The sequence below is a fragment of the Schistocerca gregaria genome, chromosome 1 (genome assembly GCF_023897955.1).
Source record: "Schistocerca gregaria isolate iqSchGreg1 chromosome 1, iqSchGreg1.2, whole genome shotgun sequence".
NCBI lineage: Eukaryota > Metazoa > Arthropoda > Insecta > Orthoptera > Acrididae > Schistocerca > Schistocerca gregaria.
In genome coordinates, this window is record NC_064920.1 from 378,145,799 (window position 1) to 378,163,442 (window position 17,644).

The window sequence follows — 17,644 nt, forward strand, 5'->3', positions numbered from 1 at the left end:
ACAAGATACCCTAATGCCTGATGTAATCCAGTTTTTGAATCTATCTGTGCTTTTGGAAATCACTTTCGTTTGTGGAAAGGCTATGTAAATGTTATGCTTGAAAATGTTCAAAAAAATTTCCATCTTTTCGTTAGTACTAGAGGTATCATATACTTCTCTCCAAGATTGTTTGCTGATTAGGTACTGGAAGTATTCAATATTTTTCCTACTATAAATTCTTTTATGGATGACGTTTTCTATACTGGTCGAAATGTGATTTACAGGTAAGGTCAGGAATTGTGAAAGGTGGTCACTACAGCCAATATCAAAGTTTGTTGATGTACACTTGTCCATGTTTACACATACCTGATCAAGGACAGTGGCAATAGTTTTTGTAACATTTGTTTGGGAGCTAACAGTCAGACAAAGAATGTAGGCTTTTATAATATTTAAAAATGTTTCCCTGTGAGATCTATGGCTCAGAAAGTCAATATTAAAATCACCACATAGTATCACTGTTTTCCCAGTTGTCTTAAATCTCCCTAAAGCAAGGTCCAATTTTCTGAAAAAAAAAAGAACATTTATGTTGCTAACAGGAGATATATGCCCACACAAAATAATAGTTTTGTAGACATTACCTCAACAGCTGAGATTTCAATGTCTCTTTCACAATCAAGTTTGCAAACAGATGCTATACTCTTATAATCTACATTTTCTCTTACATATATACAAGTTTCCCCATGTTTTGGTTCCATTCTACAAAAGCAATTTGCAAGGTTAAAATGCATTACTTTGGCATACTGAAAATAATCATTTTGTGGCCAATGCTCACAAAACATTGAAACATCTTTCCATTCACTATTGAGGAATATATTTATTTCATCAACTTTTTTGTTAATGACTGTACATTGTGGTGTAGAATCTTCAGTGTGTATTTATAAATTAAATCTGCATCACATTTTTTTGTGATTCAGTCTACTTCACTAAAAAATGTCTTTTGGCATTTTTATAAGACATCGGATCTTTCTTTATGACCCATTAGTCCAAAGTACTTTGGACTGCTTCTATATTATGCCTATTGTGACTCAAATTTGCTAGATGACAGATTTCTTCAACCAAAAATTCTAAATAGTAACCTCAACTTTTTGCAGATGAGGCAGTTATCTTCAATGAAGTACTGTGCAGAAGCAGCACAAATATTCAGCCAGATCTTGATAAGATTTCAAAGTGGTGCAGAGATTGGCAACTCGATTTAATGTTTATAAATGTAAAATTGTGCATTTAACAAAATGAAAAGGTATAGTATCCTATGACTACGATACCAATGAGTCACTGTTGGAATCAGCCAACTCATACAAAAACTTGGGTGTTACGCTTTGTTGGGATATAAAATGGAATGATCACATAGGCTTAGTTGTGGGTAAACCAGGTAGTAGACTTTTATTTATTGGTAGAATACTGGGGAAATGCAATTGGTCTACGAAGGAGACTGCTTACAAATCACTTATGCGATCGATTCTAGAACTATGGTCATGTGTGTGGGACACATATCAAATAGGACTAACAGGAGATATTGGATGTATACAGGGAAGGGCAGCACAAACAGTCACAGGTTTGCTTGATCTGTGGGAGTGTGTCACAGAGATACTGAAAGATCTGAACTGGAAAACTCTTTAAGATAGATGTAAATTATCCTGAGAAAGTTTATTAACAAAATTTCAAGAACTGGCTTTAAGTGATGACTCTAGGAGAGTTCTCCAGACACCTATGTATAGCTCACATAGGGATCATGAGGATAAGATTAGAATAATTAATGCATACACAGAAACATCCAAAAAGTCATTCTTCTCTTGCTCCATATGTGAATGGAATGGGAAGAAACCCTAACTACTGGCACAAAAGTATCCCCTGCCATGTACTTCATGGCCTTCACCTCAATAGGAAAGGGAAGGGAAAACTGTCTGGCTTGATTGCAGAAAACTTAAGGGGGGACACTGTCACAAGTGGTAAAATACCAGTGGTCACAGGTGTCAGAGGGATGCCTTTTTTTAAGATAGAGAAGGAGGATAGAAAACGAGTTTTAAGAGAGATTGGCAGACAGACTCAGTTTGAGAAAATAGATGAACAGAAATCAGATTTTACCTTACAGCCTCCATTTAAACAATGTTTAACAGAAAGTAATCAGAAACTGCCAGTTCATCTTCACCAAAGCAGTTATAATCGCATTAGTATGCAGTATCAGTTATCTTTATTACACTAGAACATTCCGGAACTCAGAAATAAAGTTGATGAACTACTCATTTGTATTGATGAAATCAATTCATCTAACGAAATTGACATAATCTGCCTCTCTGAACATCAAGTGACCACTGGTATAGATATGTTAGACATTTCAGGATTTAAGCTAGCTTCCTACTTCTGCAGAGTAGATATGGAGGGAGGAGGAGTTGCCTCATTTATTAAAAACTGCCATAAATTCAAGAACATTGACATTAATAAATTCTGTTTAGAGCAGCATCTAGAAGCATGTGCAACAGAAGTAGAGTTCCATAACAGATCCTATATAATAGTAACTATTTACTGAGCATCTGCAGGAAATTATAATCTATTCACAAATCATCTACAAGCTCTTTTGGGTTATTTAACAGTAAGAAACAAAGAAATTTTGATTGCTGGTGACTTTAATACAGATTTTCTAATTCAATCTTCCAGTAAACATTTACTGCAATTAGTAATGTTGTCTTTCAATCTAACTCACACTGTAAAATTTCCAACTAGAATCACTAAATCCTCAAGGACAGCCATTGATAACATTTTTATAGACAAATCAAAGGAACAAAATCATATCACAAAACCTGTAATAAATGGACTATCAGATCATGACATGCAGCTCCTTGCTTTAGATGTAAATTCTAAGCAGACTTTCAAGACTGCTAAATCTGCGTACAGGAGAGTATTCAATCAACCAAAAATTGAGTGTTTTAGAAAACTGCTCAAAGATATGAACTGGAAAGATGTTTATAGTGATCATGACATGAATGAAAAATATAACACATTCAAGACCAGTGTCACTACCATGTTTGAAAACTGTTTTCCTCTAAAAGTTACTCAAATTAAACAGAAGTCTATAATAAAACTATGGATCACCCAAGGAATAAAGATTTCCTGTAAGACAAAAAGGAAAATATATCTCTCGACCAAGAATAGCTCCAATGCTGATGATTTAGCTAAATACAAGGAATACTGTAAACTATTTAAAAAAGTAATTCAGGCATCTAAACAAATACACTATGAGAAGAAGATAGCAATGTCAGGGAACAAAATAAAAACAATATGGGATATAGTGAAAGAGGAGACTGGTAGAACCAGAAAGGAACAGGAGCAAATAGCACTAAGGGTAGATGACACATTAGTAACCGATGGGCATAGTGTGGCAAATCTATTTAACAAGTACTTTATATCCGTTACTGATAGAATGGGATTGTCAGGATCAGTAAATAATGCCCTTGAATATCTGAAACTAGCCTTTACAAATAGCTTTAGGGACATGAATATGTCACTCACATCACCAAAAGAAATAACTCCCATAATAAAATCTTTAAAAACAAAGCATTCTAGTGGTTACGATGAAATATCAACAGAGTTAATTAAGGCATGTTCTTGTGAGTTTAGTACAATTCTAAGTTACTTGTGTAACCAGTCAATTATAACTGAGACATTTCCTGACTGGCTGAAATATGCAGATGTTAAGCCTCTATTCAAGAAAGGGAATAAAGAGATGCCATCAAACTACAGACCGATTTCACTTTTGCCAGAAATCTCAAAAATTTTAGAAAAAGTAATCTACAGACAGCTTCTCAACCATCTGACCACAAATAACATATTATCAAGAACACAGTTTGGATTTCTGAAGGGTTCTGGTATCGAAAAGGCTATTTACACCTACAGTGAAAATGTACTTAATTCATTAAATAACAAGTTACAAGCAGCAGGTATTTTCTGTGATTTGTCAAAGGCATTCGATTGTGTAAACCACAACATCCTCTTAAATAAATTATAATTCTATGGTGTCACGGGCAGTGCTGCAAAATGGTTCAAGTCATACCTCGCTAACAGGAAACAAAGGGTGTCAGTGCAAGGGACTAGTGAATTAAGTCATCAATCATCATCAGAATGGGAAGAAATTACATGTGGTGTCCCACAAGGATCCATCTTAGGGCCATTGCTTTTTCTTGTGTACATTAATGATCTCTCATCAGTTACACTGCCAGAAGCAGAGTTCGTTTTGTTTGCAGATGACACGAGTATTGCAATAAATAGTATGTCGAGTGTAGTTCTAGAAAGATCTGCTAATGATATTTTCATGGATATTAATAAATGGTTTAAAGCCAAATCACTGGCATTAAACTTCGAAAAGACTCACTATATGCAATTCAGAACCTGTAAGAGATTTCCACCCAGCAATGCATAAAGTACGAAGAAGAGCAGATAGAAGAGGTTGACAGTCTTAAATTCCTGGGATTACAACTTGATAATAAATTCAGTTGGGAGGAGCACACCACAGAACTTCAGAAACGCCTTAACAAATCTGTATTTGCAATTAGAGTGTTAGCAGACATAGGTGAGACAAAAGTGAAAAAGCTTGCATACTTTGCCTGCTTTCATTCCATAATGTCATATGGTATAAAATTTTGGGGTAACTCTTCAAGTCAAACAAAAGTTTTCAGAGTCCAAAAGTGTGTAGTACGTATTATTTGTGGAGTAAATTCACGGACGTCTTGTAGAAACCTCTTCAAAGAACTGGGTATACTAACTACTGCCTCTCAGCATATTTACTCCTTAATGAAATTTGTCCTAAATAATATATCTCTTTTTCCAACAAACAGCTCAGTTCATACATACAATACCAGGAACAAAACTGATATGCACAAGGACTTAAAAGCACTTACTTTAGTTCAAAAAGGGGTCCACTACTCAGGAACACTCATCTTCAATAATTTGCCAGCAAACATAAAAAATTTAGTTACAAATAGAGATCAGTTTAAAAGGAGCCTGAAAGACTTACTAGTGGGCAACTCCTTCTACTCCATTGACGAATTTTTTAAGAGAAACAAATGATGTGTTGTATATATTTATACTATTAGTATTGTTATTTCAGCTTAAAAAAATAAAAATAAAAAATAAAAAAAAGGTGACATGTTCCACAACCACGAGGATCTCCTCAACACGGATCTATGGAACGAAAAATAATCTAATCTAATCTAATCTCTTGCAAAGTATGGCTATATATGAAGATATAGACGTAGAATCTCCTAGATAAACTGAGGTTTGCTAAGTAATTCAACCAATGTATTCATGAAAGATTCCTCTGAGAGGGGAGAAATCACATATGGGTTCCCCAAGGCGGTTTCTTAGGTCCTCATGTGTCTAAACAATCTTCCCATTAACATACTACAAGCTGAAATATTTATTTATGTGAATGACACTACTATTGTAATCAATCCAAGAATAAATATAGTAACAAAAGAAATGGTAAACAATGCACATTGACTAGTTTTTGTGACTGGTCTCTCTATGAATTGAAAAAAATATATATATTCAATTCTACACAGCTATAGGTATTACACTAGTGATGAAAGTACAAGTGGTGAGGAAATATAAATAGGTTTTCCATATTGATGGGAATTTAAATTGGAAAAAGTACATTTTAGAATTCTTGAAACAACATAGGTTTCCATATTGATGAGAATTTAAATTGGAAAAAGTACATTTTAGAATTCTTGAAACTACTTAGTTCAGCCTCATTTGCACTTAGAATCACTACAAAGCTTGGGGAGAGACAAATCAGGAAGTTGATATATTTTGCATATTTCAGTTCAGTTATATCATATGAAATAATGTTCTGGAGTAATTCAATTTAAGGAAGAAAGTGTTCATAGCTCAAAAACATGCTGTAAGAATAATATGTGGTGCTCACCCATTATCATCTTGGTAGACATTTGTTTAAAGAATTGGGTATTCTGAATACTGGTTCAGACTTATTTATTTCCTCATGAAGTTCATTGTAAATAATCCACTGCAATTCAAAGGAGCAGTTGTGTACATACCAGATGGAAAAATGACATTCATTACTTCACAATATAGTTATCTTTGAAACAGAGAGGTGTGCACAATGGTACAACTAAAATTTGAGATCACTTACCCAGTGATATAAAAAGTCTGACAGACAGTAAAGTAAAATTAAGAAACAGACTTAATCCTCTATCCTGGAGAAAAATTTCTATTATCATAATGTGTAAATGATATCAGGTAGATATTACCAGCACACATCTTTTTGTATATAATAATAATAAGGAAAGCTAATAAATGTTCACCTTTTAGCCATATTTGCAAATTGATATGTAAAGTGAAAGTGAAATGACCTATTCTACATCATTATAATTTATCATACAAATGGTCCAAGAAATATGAAACTAATTGACTAACTATTTAACTAATATAATTTCCTGCCTAGTGCAAAGAAGAACAAAGATAATAATATACATGTAGAATAAAGAGTGTAATCATGTAAACAGATATTCAACAGAAGTGTTTAAATGGTTCTACATACATTGATATATAAATATTATACAAGATTGTGTGAACAATTATGCAAATGACTTTACAAAACTAATGTATTTAAGCATTTGTTAATTTAACTACACAAATGTAAATTTTATCACTCAGAAAGGTAATGCTATGTAAATATTGATTTTTATACGTAGGTGATCAAAACCCATAGAGATTGGAGAGTTCATATTGTGTATTAGACTTGAATGCATCACAAGATAGCAGACAAATGCTAATCTTCAGAATACAGTGTGTCTTTGTTATTTACTTGACTCTTTTGTTGGGTTGGTCACTCTAGGGGTAGATGCAGAGGAATATGTGGGTGTTGAGACAGAGTACAAAATAATAATAAGCACCTGTAATTTGTATGTAACTTCATTTACTTAACTTTCTTCTGGAAGTCCAATCCAGACTAGTCAGATACACAAGCAATTTTGTCAGAAACAATGACAATAACAGAGGGGCAAACAGTTAATGCTGTGAGGACTCCAAGTAAACTCCATGATTAGACTGCAGCTGGTGTCAAGCTGACCCAGTGGTGGCATTACTTGCATGTGCAGTCGAGGCTGTATCTAGAACCTGGCTGCAGATTGGCAGGGCAGTCATATGTTCCACTGCCGACGTCTGTGTATAGAATCCCTAGTATGGTGTCAGTAGAGTACAACACCACATTCCTACCACCAAAAGCTCATCACCATCATGGTGTACTGGTACTACTAGAAATGACAGTTGGGTGGGGGGAGGGGAATCTTAGTGGAGATGCCACTGAGGAGGCAAGAGCCAAAATGCAGCCTATAACAAGCTCCTGTCCACACCCCAACATTTGTCTTGTGAAAGGCTGGAAACAGATGAAACGCCAACCATACCCACGGGCAGAACATCTGCTTCTATTGGTGAAGGCACAATGGCAACTCTTGAAGATACCACAGTGGCCCTTTGGCAGACAGCAGAGTGAAGAGGGCTCATCTCTTGTGGCAGGAACTATTGGCACTTTGCTGACAGTGTTGGCAATGGCACTGCATTGAAGGCCATTGGTCCCCATCTGGCAATGACAGCACGGCACCCAAGGGAGGCCCTATGGCAAGATCATACAGTGCACACAAATGAAGCTGATTCTGATAGCACTTCTGAAGCCTAGTGGGACCATGTAAGACATATAAAGAATGGCACTAGACTTTCTTGGTAACTCCTCATTCCCAGTACATGTGAAAACTCTAAAAGAGATGGTACCATTAACAATAAACTTAGAGTGCTATTGAGGATGGTCTGATGGCTGTGGAGACTGTAGAGGATGGGATGACTGCTGCAGAGGATGCAACAGCTGAAGCAGTGTCTTATGTTCACATCCAGGCCAAAGTTCTGCTGGTGACTTGCCATTGCATATCTGGGAACCATACGATGAAAGGAAGAGCAGTTGCTCTTTTTTAGAGCAGAGAGCAGTGCTGCAAATTTTGCACCATGCATGAAGATGCTGGCTGAACAATAAGGTGAGAGGCTTGTGATCCATTAAAAAGTAAAATTTTCTGCCATATAAATATTGGTGGAATTTTGTCATCCTCTTACACAATAGCAAGAGCTTCCTTCTTAATCTGCGAGTAGTTGCACTCTGTCTTATTGAGGAGTGTGAATGCAAAGGTAGTTAGCCTGTGCAATGATCCAACTCTGTGTGAGAGAACAGCACCAATCCTGTAAGAGGGTGCATCAACAACAAACATCACTGGCATAGTGAGTTTATAATGTAATAAACATCAGTTACTGAATAAAGTATAGGTCCAGTATGGTAGTTAAGTGCGACTGCAAATGGTGGATACCCTGACTGTCGATCACATGTCCTAAATATTCAATCTCAGCCTGTAAGAATGAACACTTATCCTATTACACTTTAATCTGGCATTTGAGAGTAATAGAAACAATTTCATGAGACTGGATAGATCTCTATCGTGTGTATGATCTGAAACAACTATGTCATCCAAATAGTTCAAACAGAGTAGCAATGAAGTGTGACAAATAACGATGAAAAATTTCAAACAATGGAAAATCCAGGATGTAATGTAACAATATTATGAGAAGGAAAGTTGCTACTCACTATTAGTGGAGGATATTGGGTCGCAGGTAGGCATAACAAAAAGACTCACAATTGTAGCTTTTGGCCATTGAGGCCTACATCAACAATAGATGCACATATGCACACACACACACACACACACACAGAGTCACTAAATCTCAACTCATGAGCATGACTGCAGCCTCAGGCAACTGAGACCACACTGTGAGCTGAAGCACCAGTGCATGGTGGGAGTGGTGGTTCGGTGGGGGTAAGGAGGAGGCAGGGGCAGGGAGAGTGATGGATGATATGCTATGGTAGGGGTGGTGGACAGTGAGGTGCTGCAGGCTTAGACAGAGAGCAGTGGGGGGTGGGGGTGGGGGGAGGAATAGCAGAAGAGGAGATAAATAAAAGTAACAAAATGAGAAATGTCCTGCCCACTATCCTTCCTACCACTCCAACAGTGGTATTCTGCTGTCCACAAAACCCAGACAATATACTCGTTCATCCTTACACAACCCCTGCTCCCAATCCCTTACCTCATGGCTGGTACCCCTGTAATAGACCTAGATGCAAGACCTGTCCCATACATCTTCCCACAACCTACCACAGTCCAGTCACTAACATTACCTAACCCATCAAAGGCAGAGCTATTTGTGAGACCAATCATGTTATCTACAAGCTAAGCCACAACTATTGTGCTGCATTCTATGTGCGCATGACAACCAACAAGCTATCTGTCTGCAGGAATGGCCACTGACAAACTGTGGCCAAGAAACAAGTGCAAGGCCCTGTTGCTGAACATGTCAAACATGATGTCCTTCATTTCCATGAATGCTTCAACATGCTGTGTCATATGGATCCTTCCCATCAACACCAGCTTTTCTGAATTGTGCAGTTGAGTAGTTTGCTTGCAATACATCCTATGTTCCTGTGGCATTCCTGGCCTAAACCTTCATTAGTCACTGTCCTCACCCATCCAGCATCTACTTTGTTCCCCTGTCAGCATTACACAGCTGTCATTCCACCACCACACTCAGTCTTTTTATTTTTATTTCTCTCCTTTTCTGTATCCCCCCCTTTCCCTCTTCCCATCTCTCCACTGACCTTTGCCTAAGCTGCAGCACTTCACTGTCCACCACCCCCACCATACCCCTCCCACCTGCAGCCTCTTCCTTACCCCAACCAGTCGCCACACCCATCATGCATTCATGCTGCTGGTTACAGTGTGGTTTCAGTTGTCTGAGATTGCAGTCATGTGTGTGAGTTGCATTTGCCTGAGTGTATGTGCATGTACATGGGTGTGTCTATTGTTGATGAAGGCCTTAATGGCCAAAAGCTATAATTGTGAGTCTCTTTGTTGTGCATATCTGTGACTCCGAATCTCCACTGTATGGTGAATAGCAACTTTCCTCCTCATAATATGAAAAAAATTCAAATCTGGCTGGTGAGGGATGGGCCATGCTCAACAAAATTGTGCTTGTGCATTGTCTTTTGTGGTGATATGAGCCTCAAAATGATCAGTTTTGCCTAGGTCACACTGAAAACTACCACTAAATTTGTCACACAGTTCAGCTACCTTGTCCATAGGCACAAAGGGGTTCACAGAGAGAACAACATCTTGAATGTGCAAACCTAATAAATGAAAAGAATCCAAAAATGTTGTCATTGTCATTGTCATGTAACCGTGAATGAATTTCTCTTGGTAACATCATGTGTGGCCTCGGCTGCCAGAGACTGCGGACATTTGTGTGTGAGTTGCGTTTGTGGGAAATGTGTGTGTGTGTGTGTGTGTGGACTTCATTGGCCAACGACTCACTTTCCACCAGACCTTTGGTTGTGCCTATCAGCTACTCAGCATCTCTGCTACAAGGTGAGTAGCATCTATCCTTTTCATATTATTGTTACGTCATAAAAGTGACAGGCAGGCTGCAAATAGCTAGCACAGGGATGTCATGTCCACCAGAACAAGAAAGAGTTGCCTGTAACATACGTTATGTGTGCTTAACAGTTCAGTTCATAAGTGCTTCTGCCAATGGTCTTGCCCAGTTCCAGCCATATAACCGATGTTAAGGGCTGTTGGGCTGGGCTAGCACTTGGATGAGTGACCATCCGGTCTACCTAGCGCTGTTGGCAAGTGGGGTGCACTCAGCCTTTGTGAGGCAAACTGAGGAGCTACTTGATTGACAAGTAGTGGCTCCAGCCTCATAAACTGACATATGACAGGGAGAGCGGTGAGCTGACCACATGCCCCTCCGTATCTGCATCTAGTGATGCCTGTGGGCTGAGGATGACATGGCAGTGGTCAGTACGTTGGTACCATTGGGCATGCCAAGGCCTGCTCGGACAGAGTTTCGTTTAAGTGCTTCTGTTCAGCAGGGGCCCTGACATACCAGTGTCCAATTGCATGTTTATTTTTGATTGGGAATCTGCACAGTGACAAACAATTTATTTGCTCGATGCTCAATATAAGAAGTGTGTGACTTCTTCATTGCTGTGCTGTATTGCACTATGTTACACTAGAAGCACTAAATGACTTTAAAAGAATTGCATTGACATTCACTGACTGAGCCATTGGAGAACATGCAAAGTGTGTTGGTTTTGAATTTTTGCAAACAGATAACTTGAAAGTGACCATGCCTGCCACAATGATAGCACTTAGCATCATGAGAAGAGTATGCCTGGTATTTGTGTGCAAAATCAACCACTGCAGTGTCAAACAAATCATGATGCTCCAATAATTCCGAAACCTGTTGAAAACTAAGATCAGGATACTTAAGAATCTATTTGCATATGCAATGATATGACACAATTTTGAGTAATGATGCCCCTCATCATAGCCTCAGTCTAGTAATTTTCACTTTCACACTTAAATTTCCAATAGCGTGTAGGCCCTTGTAAGTCTGATATCCACTGATTATGACTCTGTTTAGGTTGCCTCCACCAACAACTGCATTTGCAACATGCAGTTGCCACATTAATCTAGTCAGTAAACTGTTTGTCCAGTGCAGCAATTAATTCTTTGTTAGGAACACTTTCTGGGGTACCAGTGGGGTAAATAATGATTGGAGGCAAACCTGTACTCTGACACACTGACTGCTACAAGAAAATAAAGTTGCTTGTCCCCACCTTCAATGTAATGCACTGTAATATGTGTGTCAATCTGTATTCAGTACTTGAATCATTCCTGATGTGTTGAGTCAAAAGCACAGACGGGTAGTATGGAAACAAGCACTGCTGGCTGTTCATTGTGCTGCACGAAGTGTGGGCGATGATGGCATGCTAGTTTCCACTGAGAGAAGTTTATCGTTATTTCCAACAAATTTATCATCTGCTGTGACTGAAACTGAGCAACCTGTGTTTATCATAATTCTTGCAGAGGACTAGCCAAGGTAAATTCACTCAAGAGAACCAATGAAAAGTATCCACTTTCATTGAAAAATATGAATTAGAGATGCAGAAAATGTGAAAAAACACAGGCAAGTGCAGGCCAAAGCTTGGAATTCCCATGGTCACAGTCTCAACCCCAATTGTTGGGTCAGTCCAGGTGTAGATGCTGAGGAACAAATGAGTGCTGAGCCAGATTGCAAAATAATTACAGTGACGTGCAATATGTATGAAACATTGCTTACTTAACTTTCTTCTGCAAGTCCAATTAGTATTCCACATTGGTTAGATATAATGGCACATTTGTCATAAACAATCACAATAATAGAGTGACAAACTCCTAGTGCTGCAGAGGCTTCAAATGAACTCCGTGATTAGACTCTGGCTGCCATTGGTGCAGTGTCTCCTTAAGCTGGCACTACTCGCTCATGCAAAAGAGGGTGTGAGTATGAACTGAAACCAGAAACTTACAAATTCATTTGCATGTATGTTGTAACTTACTGCTTGAAGGCAGAAACTTTCGAAAGTAATCCTAACCTACTGTGTGAATGTCGATGTGTTATCTTGAGCCCCAATTGTCTTGCATAGTATAGGCTAGTGTTTTGTCATCTTTTGTTCACACATATCACTCATGAAACCTGATACAGAGATATTTACTTAATAGAAGTTACATTTTGAGATGATATTCTTCATAAATCAAACATTAATGACACACATAAAAATTGTTAATACACTTTTCTCATTTTTTTAAATTTCAGAATTAGTGACTTGTGAAGAATTTGACAAGAAAGAGGTTTACCTTATCAATGACCAGAGTAATGTAAGTAAAACTGCAATGATTAACAAGATCCAACAGTGTAGGCTAAGGTAGCTTAGATGAAATATTGTACCACAAAAGGCCACATTCAATGAATATCTTGTATGTTCTTATCATTAATCTACATATGTACAGCAAAAGTGAAGTTTCATACAATTACTGTAGCAACAGCAATGACTCCAACAGCTCCATCACCACTAAAGGTACCAACAATAGATATAGCACCCAGAGCATCAGCCACAGTAAGTGCTAACATATGGCACAGCAGTGCTATAAATAAATCCTAACATTTAGTTGTAATTAATGAAGCTGTGCTAAAGTTTTGTCATGGAAATGCATTGACTGGTGTGAAACATGACTCTGCCCCAAAAATCTATTTTCATAATGTACAGGAATTTAAGAGTAAGCTGAATGAGCTAGTAACACATATCAACAATGAACTGTCACATGCCCAAATACTGTGTATTACTGAACACTTCTCAAGGGAAGTCTTCAGGGATAGAGGAAGGTGCATGTTTGTAAAAGACAATGTTGCAGCTTCACCACTGGATATACACAACTCTCACTCTATAGAAAAAGACATAGAATTGTCAGGTGTTTAAATCAAAGATATCAATGCATATGTAATATCAGTTTATAGATCTCCTTTGGGCAGCTTGTGCTCTTTTTATAGAAATTTGAACCCAGTATTAGAAAAAAAGGGTAAAAAGAAAACTTAGTCTTAGTAACAATCAACAAAAGGGAAATACAACGTTGATTAATGACCAAGAGGAAGCAGCTCAGAAATTTAACTAATATTTATTGAAGCTATAGGAAAACTAACAAGACATCTAAAAAGTAATTGTCCCCTCTGCCCCAACCAGTCCTCAATACCTTCACCAACACAAGTTTCTATCACCAACTTTAGGAGAAGAGATAGAAAAGATAATTCATAATAAAATAAAGAAAAAATCATCAGCAGGAGAAAACATCATCCCTTGCTTCCTTCTCCATTGTTGCAGAAAACTTATTATTAAGCCACTGTCCCATGTAATAAATCCTTCATATTCAGAAGCAGTATTCTGAAGAAAACTTAAAATAGCAAACGTCATGTCCAAACATAAAAAAGGATGTAAAGAAGATCCTAGCAACTACTGTCCAGTTGCAGTGTTAAATATATTCAGCAAAATATTTGAATATGCAATGGCCACCAGACTAAAATCTTTTGTTAGAAAAAATAACATTTTTTTTCTTCTGCTCAGCGCGGTTTCCACGAAAAAAAAAATTTGTTGATGCAATATATGAATTTCTTGATACTACTCTGCATCTTGTTGACAAGAAATGCTCAGTTATAGGTGTCTCTCTTGACCTCACAAAGGCTTTTGACATGCTTAACCACAACATACTTTTACAAAAGTTGGATTAAGGGGAACTATCCATGGCTGGCTTAGCAGCTATGTCAGAAACTGAGCACAGTACATCCATACAACAAAAGTCATTGAATCAGGAATCCAAACTGAGGTGCACTCATTTACACAAGTCATAAAACATGGTGTACCACAGAGCTCTATTCTAGTTCTTCTACTTAAAAGTCTTCCCTTCCACACTACCCACTAGCAAGGTATTTCCCTTCACTGATGATAGTAATATCCTTATATCAAATACAGATTAATCCCATCAGTCGCCAATGAATAGAAATTCAACCAAACTAGACTCATGGCCTGCATCAAATAGACTACTCCTAAATGTAAAAAAGACAGCATGCTTAACCTTCCACACCATTCAGAACAGAACTTCCCAGGTTCCAACAGTACTCGAAGTGGCATCAATGTATATTTTTTCAGTGAAACAAAATTCTTAGGGACTGACATCACTAATACATTCAAATGGAAAAACCACATTGACATGATTAGTTCCAGGCTAAACGAAGTTTGTTTTATGCTCCACTCATCTACACAAGTCATAAAACATGGTGTACACAGGGATTTGTTCTAGGCAAAATGGCAGCACACTGACATGCATGGATTATACTTTTCCATTCAATACTAGGCTACACAATTGTTTTTTGGGGTCATAGTACAGAATCAAGGAAATTATTTACATTAAAAGAAAAAGCAATCAGAATAATTCTGCACAAAAAGCAAAGAGAAACATGTAAACCACTCTTTAAAAAATTAAACATACTGCTTCTTCCCTGCCAATATATATCTGAACTTCTTTGTTTTATTAAACAGTGTGTCAAATGTATGGGGAACAAACTCTACAACCATGTACTGAAAGAAGTAGAAAGTACTCAAGAATCAACAAAACTTTAAAAAAAACCTTGAGAGCACTCCTAACAAAGCATTGCTTTTACAGTTTACAAAACTTCCTTGAACTTGATCTTTCCTAAATCAATTTATGTACTTTTATTATGTTACAAAATCAAACTGTTTCATTAGAAATAACACATTGTTCATTAATAATATAATGCAAATGGATAGAACACACACACTAAAGGATTTATATTTTACAAGCTTTCAGAGCCAGAGGCTCCAGCTCTGTCGGAAGAGCTGCCGATACCTGCTCCCATCTCTGTTCATACAATGCACTTAGCTTTTTGCTGTTATTAACTCATGCATGATGTCTGAATAGTAATCTGATGTCTGATGTCTGATGTCTGAATAGTAATCTCTGTCTTGCATATACCCCTGTCTTTCACCTTTAACCTCTCAGGTTTTCAAGTTTCATTTGATGCAGTCCCCAACAATCAGTCTTTCCTTCTCATCCCATCCAGTAAGTCTCACTTGACCTGTGATTCTGGATGACTTTTCTGAACTTTACCTCTTTCCCTAAACCTCTCCAGTCTTTTTCCTTCACCCACTTCTGTACCCTTCAGCTCGTCTGTCAGAAGAAAGAGCCACTGCCTCTGAAAGCTTGTAAAAGTTAAATCCTTTTGTGTATGGGTTCCCCTACTGCCACTTGGTGACTAGATTTTTTTAGCTATCCGTTTACATTATATGAATATAATAGAGGGAAACATTCCACGTGGGAAATATATATCTTAAAACAAAGATGATGTAACTTACCACATGAAATAGTTGGTATGTTGATAGAGACACAAACACAAACACAAACACATATACAAAATTCAAGCTTTTGCAACCCATGGTTGCTTCATCAGGGAAAGATGAAAGGATGTGGGTTTTAAGGGAAAGGATAAGGAGTCATTCCAATCCCAGGAGTGGAAAGACTTACCATAGGGGAAAAAAGGACAGGTATACACTCACGCACACGCACACACACACACACAGATATATATATATATATATATATATATATATATATATATATATATATATATATATATATATATATATATATATATATATATATATATATATATATTAAAAACAAAGATTCCAAGACTTACCAAGCGGGAAAGCGCCGGCAGACAGGCACATGAACAAAACACACAAACACACACACAGAATTGCTAGCTTTCGCAACCGATGGTTGCTTCTTCAGGAAGGAGAGGGAAAGACGAAAGGATGTAGGTTTTAAGGGAGAGGGTAAGGAGTCATTCCAATCCCGAGAGCGGAAAGATTTCCCTTAGGGGAAAAAAAGGACAGATGTACACTCGCGCGCACACACACACACACACATATCCATCCGCACATACACAGACGTGTATGTGCGGATGGATATGTGTGTGTGTGTGCGAGTGTACACCTGTCCTTTTTTTCCCCTAAGGGAAGTCTTTCCGCTCCCGGGATTGGAATGACTCCTTACCCTCTCCCTTAAAACCCACATCCTTTCATTTTTCCCTCTCCTTCCCTCTTTCCTGACGAAGCAACTGCCAGTTGCGAAAGCTCGTAATTCTGTGTGTGTGTTTGTGTGTTTTGTTCATGTGCCTGTCTGCCGGCGCTTTCCCGCTTGGTAAGTCTTGGAATCTTTATTTTTAATATATATATCCATCTGCACATATACATTTAAATTTACATTTACATTATATTATCAAAAATTGATTATATCTATTGTTCATTAATGAACTTTTGTTGTTTGATTACGTGCAGCCTTATTATTTGAAAGTATTCTTACTCTGTTATTATTATGGATACATATGTAACATATCTTCAATGAGAGGTACATTATAAGAATCTGTGCTATGTGTATATATGTTTTCATATTATTTGTTTGCCTTGTTCCATAGCATGTTGTATATTTCTGTACATTTAATGATTGAGAGGATCAATCAGTATACTAATACAAATACACTACAAACATTGTGAAATGCATGGCAGAAGTTCCTTTTATTGTTATAATTTGCTCTTGTTTGATTGATTGATTTTTATTTGGTCTCCCATTTGATAACATTTTATACAAAGTGTATACTTGTAATGTAGGAAATGTCAACTTAAACCTATTTTCTTACAATTTTTAACCTATTTATTACAATTTAAAACATCAAAGTGGCAAAACTTATAATAATGTTGCATAAATTTTTCACCCATTGGATCCTGAAAATTATTTACATACTACATTGTATTCATATGTACATTTTTCCCTCACTGTTCATGTTCTCATATTATTTTTCATATCATAATATGTTCAATTACTTCAGAACCTTGATAACACTAATAGTAGCATTTTTCAGTCATTGATACATATACTCTTCCACCCTATAAAATTCTTTTTCTATTAAATAACACTTGAAAAGTTTTTAGAATGTCACTTTGCTCATAGAATAGTACCATGTGAGATTTAATTGGGAGATGATATTTAGAGATTCCAGGAATTTTAACAGGTCAGCCTTACCATGAGTCCATACAGCAGAGATGTCGTCAATG

General features: G+C 37.2%; 1 protein-coding gene across 3 annotated transcripts in view; it reads left to right on the forward strand.

Annotated features, from left to right (window-relative positions):
* The window catches only part of LOC126348001 (interaptin-like), a 238,839-nt gene that overhangs the window by 175,679 nt on the left and 45,516 nt on the right, over positions 1-17,644 (forward strand). For all 3 annotated transcript variants that reach the window (XM_050002320.1, XM_050002318.1, XM_050002319.1), the window contains one exon: positions 12,778-12,839. In XM_050002320.1, coding sequence (XP_049858277.1) covers positions 12,778-12,839 — 62 coding nt within the window. The remainder of the gene's footprint in view (positions 1-12,777; positions 12,840-17,644) is intronic.